Source organism: Sinocyclocheilus rhinocerous, unplaced genomic scaffold, assembly GCF_001515625.1.
Source record: "Sinocyclocheilus rhinocerous isolate Xijiao unplaced genomic scaffold, SAMN03320098_v1.1 scaffold148, whole genome shotgun sequence".
Lineage (NCBI taxonomy): Eukaryota > Metazoa > Chordata > Actinopteri > Cypriniformes > Cyprinidae > Sinocyclocheilus > Sinocyclocheilus rhinocerous.
This window is the reverse complement of record NW_015653472.1, coordinates 2,338,812-2,347,074: the sequence shown is the minus strand read 5'-3', so window position 1 is coordinate 2,347,074 and position 8,263 is coordinate 2,338,812. Positions and strand designations below refer to the sequence as shown.

Genomic DNA, 8,263 nt, shown 5'->3' with positions numbered 1-8,263 from the left:
TGGGGGCCGGTGCCACCCCTGGCCACCATGTAGACACGCCCCTGACGCACGGTGATAATGGATACCTTCATGAGTGCTGTGAGTTATTATTGATTATTTTTTAAATAATATTATGAATGAACCGTCTTGTTGTTATATCTAACATTTTTGCTCAGACTCGGCTCAGAGAGCACAGAGATGATAGCAAATAAGTAAAGCTAACGTGGCACTGGACGAGCAATCGTTATTATAATCCAAATGGGCAAACGGTCTAAATTATTATGCAAGTTGACTCGAGATACAAAAAATGCAAAACTGCAAAGTCGCATTTGTCATCCGTCACCGTGACAGCAAGTGGACTTTTGAAACTGGAATAATGAGTGGGTTACGCATTTCAATTGGCAAGAGAGGAATAACACGGATGGAACTTTCTTGGCAAGGAGGATTGTGTGCATCACAGTCAGGTACAAGGGAGAAGGCTTCTTACATTAGGTAAGACAAAAAGTTTAATTTTCGCAACTTGTTAATAGCAATTTGCTGTGGAATATGTGCCGATCGGGTCCAGTCGGGTCTGTGTCTTCCCGGCCGGGTTCGGGTCCATCTTTCAAATAATTGACGGTCCACGTCGGTTCCGGGTAGTATATTTTTGACATTTCTCGGTTCTGCACGGGCCTGGGTCCAACTTTCAAAATAATAGACGGGTCCGGGTCGGTTCAGTGTAGCACATTTACGGGTCATTTACGAATTTTGGGACCCGTGTAGACCTCTAGTGTAGAGCAAATGGATGGAGCCCTGAACCACCACAATGCATTGGGAAGACTGAAATGATTTCTTTTATTAATGCATGACTGCATTCTGTAAAGGAACAGTTCACCCAAAATGAATGTTGTCATATACTTACTTGTGTTGTTTGTTGAGGAAGTCTTAGTGAGCTATAGTGAGTCTAGCTAACCATTAAAATATGCAGTGTTTGGAGTAGAAGGCACATGGATGGAGGACTGGAGGCTCACCCTGCCGCTACGATAACACAGCTCCTACAACGGTGGTGGAGGCGTCAACTTCAATGATGAATGGTTGTTCGGGATCTGGATGGATGAGGGTAGGAGCGGAGCAAAAGGCCTCTTTTAGATTGTGGAATGCTTTGGTGGCTGCAGTGTTCCAGGACAGAGACTTGGGCTGGTTGCGAAGCAAAAAGGCAAGAGGAGCACAGATCTGAATGAAACTGGCAATGAATCTTCTATAGAAGTTAACGAAACCCAGGACATGTTGTAAGTCCTTGACTGTAGAGGGTTGTGGCCAATCTCGTATAGCTTGTACCTTCCTCTGGTCCATTTCAATGCCGTTCAATTTACATAGCTGAGGAAATGTGGTTTGCGGTGGAACTCACACTTTTACAGCTTCAGGTATAGATGGAACGTGTTGGCGATGTTCGGCCAGGTTCTGGGAGTAGATCAGGATATTGTCGATGTAGACAATGACGAAGCGATGGAGGAACTCCCGGATCACCTCATTCATGAATCCCTGGAAAACGGAGGGTGAGTTGGACAATCCATATGGCATCACCTGATATTCATAGTGACCTGAAGGTGTAACGAAGGCGGTCTTCCACTCATCGCCCTCACATATCCGAATAAGGTTGTAAGCACTTCGCAGGTCCAGCTTGGTGAAGGTATGAGCTCCACAAAGTTGTTCCAGGGTAGCTGGGACCGGAGGAAGGGGATAACGGAACTTGACTGTTTGAGAGTTGAGAGCACGGTAGTTGACACACAGCTGCAAGCCTCCATCCTTCTTGCCAACAAAGAAAAAGCTTGAAGTGGCAGGGGATGTTGATGGTCGTATGAATTCCTGTTTCAGAGTTGCTTCGATGTACTCCTCCATGGCCTTCTGTTCCGGGATGGACAATGGATACACTCATGGTCGACATTAGGGGGAGCAAGGGGGGCATGTTGTTAGTCATGGAATCCCTGATGGTGGCCCCACTGCAATTGGAGCGCTTAGCCAAGCCAAGGCGCTAAATATCCTCAAACGAAAGCAAAACTATCCAGCTTGTTTTTGCAGCGTTGAGCGATGTAGCCAATCACGGACATATCTGTTGATTTCTTGAACGCAATGGCCAGTCAGAGGTGTTTTGTCAGAATTCATTCACTGCTGAAAGCGGTGCAGTTTTTAAGTGCAGTTTTGCATGCCCGTGTATCATCTCACGACTAAGTGCAGACGCGATGTAAATAAGACATTCATTATGCAGTTTAGAGAGCTTCATTGATTATAATGGAACTTTGTGAGATTGCGATGAACGAAGATGAGTGATGCTTTTTAGTGATAAAGGGAGCACACTTTGCGCACTTGGGTATAATCCATTCAGAATTTGTATGAGACAAAAGCATGTGTAAACTTTATTGAGATCGGGATATATCAACCAGTAATTTAATTTCATTTCCAGTAACGGATGGTAGAAAGTTCAGCAATGAATGGTGTGCGACTTCTGACAGACTATAGCTCCACAACTGATCGTTTATTTTTTCCTCACGTCTCGCCTTTGGTAACAATGATTCAAAACGGACACATTTCAAGTGACACGGGAAAAAGACAGTAAACTTCAGTGAACATCAGAAAAGCTGCGTGCACATTTCTGGTTAAAAATTAAAGGCCATCAACTGACAAACTGGAAGCATCGCCATTGAAGTCAGCAGGAAGAGTCAAAGCTAGTCCATAGTTTAGTAAACGGTGGCAACCTCTAAGTTATTCTTGACTGTGTTATATTAACTGCTTTGATGTGTTGCAATACGGTAGGGCATTGTTTTGATGCTTACATCTGAAAAAAATTATTTTGCTTTTATTTTCTTTTATTATTTTTGGGGTTTTTTTGCATTTTTTTCTTGCCCCCCCTGACTCAGAAGACAAATGTCGCCCATGGATACACTTTACCCTTGGGTAAGGTTGCCCCAGGCAGCAGGTCGATGGTACAGTCCCATGGCTGATGAGGTGGTAGTTTCGTTGCCAACTGTTTACTGAAAACATCCTGGAATGCCCGGTACTCAAGGGGAATCTCTTGTTGGATCTTGGTATCAGGGCTCTCAATGGTTGTGGAATTGAGGTTAATAGTCTTGGTAGTGGATGACGGTTTGACATGAGACTGACAGGAAGGAAGTTCCTTCATGGACGATAAGCAATTTCTGACACAGTAGTCACTCCACCTTTGGATTTCTCCAGTGCTCCAATTCACCAATGGAGTGTGTTAAGACATCCACGGGCGTCCCAGGATGACGTCAGCAGTGGAACCCTCCAGCACCATGAACGAGATAGATTCTTGATGTAGACTACCGATGCGGAGCATTACTGTGGGGGTGCAGTGTCAGATGTTACCACGGCCCAGCAGTTTTCCCAGTATCGAATGGATGCTTAGTTCTTGTGAACAAAATCTCCTTTTGAGATGGAGTCTTTGGAGAAGGTTGAGGGAGTTGAAGTTCCCCACTGAGCCGGTGTCGATGAGGGCTTGCACTGAAACAGAGTATTGAGTGGCGATTACTATAACAGTAGTACGAGTCAGCAATTCAGTCATGGGAGGTAATTGAATGATACTCACCACTGGGCATGGTGGTCGAATTGGACAGCTGGGTAGTAAATGTCCTTCTTCTCCACAGTACAAACATAGTCGATTGACTATTCTCCACTGACGTGGTCCAGATTTAATGTGTCAATTTGCATGAGCTCAGGTGCTGGAAGGGCGACTGATGGTGCTGGGGGTGGAGGATGAGGAGCAGGTTGGTCAAGCATGCAGGCAGTGAGCCACTGTGAGATGTGGATGGATCTTTGAATGAAACATTTCAGGCCAATCACATCATCATAGTTTTCCATTTGTTGACGGATGTCAGGATTGAGACCTTGACGCCAGTAATCAGGGCAGTCTCATTCCAGCCACTGACGGCCACTAGCATACGAAACTGGAGAATATAGTCACTCACAGAAGATTTTCCTTGCCGTAATCTGAACAGATGATCGTAAATTGAGATTGACAAAATACCTCTTTAAAGTGGATTGTGAAGGCCGTCAGTGAGCTGGTTACCGGTCCATTGGACTCCCACGTGGATCTTTCCCATTCACTCGCCCAGATAGCAAAGAGATGTATGCGATCTTTGCTCTGTTGGTGGTGAATTGTTGGGGCCGCATCTTCGAAGAATAGTGAACACTGTAGAAGGAACCCACTTCATTCCTCGGCCTCACCAGATTAAGTCGCTGGTCTGGCCATGGGACTGGCAGAGGCAGACGACGAAGGAGTAGGTGCTGGTGGTAACAATGACTGACAAAATGTTTGTAAAAGTTCAGCAAATGGGTCAGGATTCCGACCTTCGCTGGTTCCTGCATTTCATTGCATGTTGGTCCGGTCTTCTGTTAGCAAACAGAAGAAGGCAATACAGGAGATTTCCAAAACACACAGGCACTTTATTTAAAGAAACTGGCAAACACAAGTGGCGATAACAGGTAAGTTGTTGGAATATGGAAAATGTTGACAACACTGAGAGGTAACAGTCTTTCTCTTTAGCAGGATGAAGATAATGTCCAGGGAGATCGGAGAGACGATGGCAGACAGATGAAGACTTAAAGAAGGATCGATGAAGGTAAGTAGCACAGGTAGGTTGCAACACAAGTGTAAACAACGAGATTGGACAAGGGTGAGTTGTAGAGTGACTGAATATAAAGCATCCTTGATTAATGTGGCAGGTGCAGGTGATCAGAATTCTGGTGACTGTGAACGAGTGGGTGGAGCTGAGAGGTCTGGTGTTGAAGGTGTGACTGACTCCGTGACAAATATGGCTTTAGGAGATTTGGAAAATAGTTCACAAGTCCTTTGAACCACCTTCTGCAATTTTGATTTTACGATGTTTTTGTTATTAGCCTTAGTGTCCTTCATTTGCTGTTATTAATAGTAGAGTTAACAGGTCATGTTGAATTATAAATATATTAAACAATCATTAGTCACACTGTACTATAATTGAAAATGAACAACACAGGTATGGATATCTGCAAGTACAATAAAGAATGTATTATGACCCTTACTCGGTCTCTTAAAAATGTATACTTGTGTATCCCTAACATGATGGTAAGTAATGATGTAAGCATATATTGATGAGTCTATCTTTGTATTAATTTTAGGAGCCAAATGTAATTTTTAACCACTAGATGGCGGTGTGGAATGGGAGGAGTTGGTGTATGTCATTGGTGTATGTCATATGACATTTAAACCCTCATGGTTGTGTGTGTGGAGAGGGTAACAGGTGGCGGGAATACATGGTTCTTACCATATCCTAAGATCCATTGAACCATGAATCCACGTGTATATTTGCAAGCTGCATTCATTCATTAAATGAACAAAGCAAGAAATGGATTGTTGCATGGACAATGACTTTATTTCAAACTTATGAGTAAAGAACATCTTGCCACCTGTTCCTGGGTGGTTAGGAAGCCACCACACAAAAGTAAGAACCATCTCCGACTAAGAGAATTACTGTTGGAGTAAAGGAGAATTTCCTTGCGCATTGGAGCAAACGGAGGAATTCTGTGAATGGAAACGTCGACTTGCGCATCGGCAGATTGAGTGACTGCTATTGGAGTGTGGATCGCTTGCCTGGTGTGTTGCAGAGTCTTGGCTTCTTGAACCAAACAGAGTGTGTAAGCTTTAAACTTGATAATGCTGAGAAGTTTCAGAAGCTCAACAAAACGCTGGTGAGTGAACCTCTCTTTCTTTGAGCGATATGGCTATATCGCATTATGAGATTGATCCGTTGAGCCACGAAGAAGTTTGAATCATGGCCTATGTTTGGAATGCTCTACTTTAAATAATGATTGGGCTTGCTGCACGTCGTTGTGTTGAATTGGATCGCACTCTGTTTGTTGTGTAATCTTGCTCTGTGGCTTGCTTGAAATGTGCTCTTGAAAGCGCTTGTGTGCACAATGAGTGTTGTGGGAAAGATGAATGGCGATGAATTGCCAATTGCAAAGGATGATTCCGATGTGTCTGAAAATAAGTCCGTGGTTGATATTGCTGTTGAAAAAAATAATGCTGTTGAAACGGAGAAAAGAGGAAGGAAAATGACTGAAAAGGGTGTCTCATTGAGCATTGAAAATTTGCAATGGCAAGTACTTTGATGTCATACACCGATCGGTCTGCACACGCAAACAAAGCCAAAACCTAGATATTTTAGGCAATATAGAAATCCTGGCCAGGACGCGTCCTGGGAAAATGGCACGTATGGTCACCCTAAACTTCATGATCTTGAAGCCAACGAGGAAGAACTCCAAAGACAGAAAGAGAAACTGCGGAGAGAAAAGGAACAATTACAAATGGAAACAAAATTAGCTGCTGCCACTGCAAAACTATCTGTGTTGGAAGCAAGTGAGGGAAGTGTTGAAGGAATGAGTGATGAAGAGGATCTTATGAATGCATATTATAAGAAACATGTAAGATCAAGTGCATCAAACAAATGCTCAAATTTAAAGATGCCTTCACAACAACAAAGTGCAAATTCTCAACATGACCATTTAAGTGTACGTCCAAAGGAGAGACTAAGCATGCAAGCACAAGCTTCAAGGCACTGTAAACCTTCATCAACAAGGCAGCAAATTTCAAGTTCTGATGAAAATGTCCACACACACGTTACCTCCCCCAGTTTCCACTCGTGTTCATACTTCGAGTCCTACCTTGCATGATGTTGTACAGCAGCAAAATAACATTACTGCTCAGTTACTAAAACAGCAAGCTTTGGTTTCTCTTCCACCTCAGATGATGTTGGAATTTGATGGTGATCCATTGCAGTATGGCTCTTTTATTAAAGCTTTTGAACAAGCCATTGAAAAGAAAACTAGTGACAAGCAAGAATGCCTTTACTATCTTGAGCAATATACAAGAGGACGACCAAGAGAATTAGTCCGTAGCTGTCACAACATGAGAGCTGATCAGGGATATGATCGAGCCAAGAATCCGCTGAAAGAGCATTTTGGTAGTGAAATTAAAGTAACAGCGGCATATATGGAGAAGGTCATGGGCTGGCCGATGATTAAGTCTGAAGATGTTGATGCATTGGAGTCTTTTTCAATCTTTTTGAGAAGTTGTTTAAATGTAATGGAAGATTTGCAGCAAATGGAAGAGATGAATGTCCCATCTAATCTTCGACTCATTGTTATGAAGCTGCCGTACAAGTTTCGAGAAAAATGGAGGGCTGCTGCCTGTGAGCTACAGGAGCGTCGAGGCAACAGGGCCATGTTTTCAGATTTGGTGAACTTCATTGAGCGTCAAGTAAAGATTATTTCTGATCCATTGTTCGGAGATTTGCAAAGTGGACAAATAGCTTCTTCATTTCGTGTCAAACCCAAGTCTAAACTTACCAGTAAGGGCCTTGCTACTGTTTCAGCTGTTAACACGGTTTCAGATTGGTGTCCATCTGAAGTACAAAATACTTGTACTAATCCTGTTCAACAGAAAGGCGACAATAAGATGTGTTTTGCTTGTAAGGGCAGTCATTCATTGGAAAAGTGTTCTCGTCTAAAGAGCATGACACACAGAGAAAAACTGAGCATTTTGAAAGAAAATAGATCCTGTTTTGGATGTCTAAAGACTGGACATGTAAGCAAGGATTGTAAAAACCCATTGATTTGTGATGTCTGTAAGCAAAGGCATCCAACCCTGCTTCATATAGAAACTAAAGTGAAATCACCATCATTACCAGTAAACAATGTTCTTGTTACTTTGCAAGCTTGTGGTCAGACTGGGGCCGGGAACAAAGAGTGTGTCCTATCTATCGTACCAGTACAGATCAAGGCAAAGTCTGGTAGCAAGATTGTAGATACCTATGCGTTTTTGGATCCTGGGAGTTCTGCCAGTTTTTGTACAGAACATCTTATGAGAAAATTGAACCTTACAGGAATAAGAAGCTCCATATTGCTCCGTATTTTAGGCCAGGAAAAGTCAGTAGACACATTCATGCTCCGAGGTCTTCAGATTTCACACTTAGACGGACAGACCTTCATGGATCTACCAGAGTTGTATACTCAAGGATCAATGCCTGTAAGCAAGAATACCGTTCTCACCCAGGAGGACTTAAAGGATTGGCCATATCTGGAGGGTATCAAAATTCCCAGTATCAATGAAGAGGTTGAGCTGTTGATCGGTATTAATGCATCAAATCTAATGGAGCCATGGGAAATCATTAACAGCCAAGGCGGGGGGCCCTATGCTGTCAAGACCCTATTGGGGTGGGTCGTGAATGGGCCTCTAAGAGGTGGTAATAGT

The 8,263-nt window shown here is 43.2% G+C and overlaps 1 protein-coding gene across 1 annotated transcript; it reads right to left on the bottom strand.

Annotated features, from left to right (window-relative positions):
- Positions 1–1,362: 1,362 nt before the first annotated feature.
- On the bottom strand, positions 1,363–1,857 carry LOC107716067 (RNA-directed DNA polymerase homolog). The gene has a single exon (XM_016522387.1). It carries the CDS (start codon positions 1,855–1,857, stop codon positions 1,363–1,365), a length of 495 nt encoding a protein of 164 aa, XP_016377873.1.
- Between the last annotated feature and the right edge of the window lie 6,406 nt (positions 1,858–8,263).

Coding starts and splice junctions, on each gene's coding strand:
- LOC107716067 (XM_016522387.1), bottom strand. CDS start 1,857: ATGGAGGAGTACATCGAAGCAACTCTGAAACAGGAATTCATACGACCA.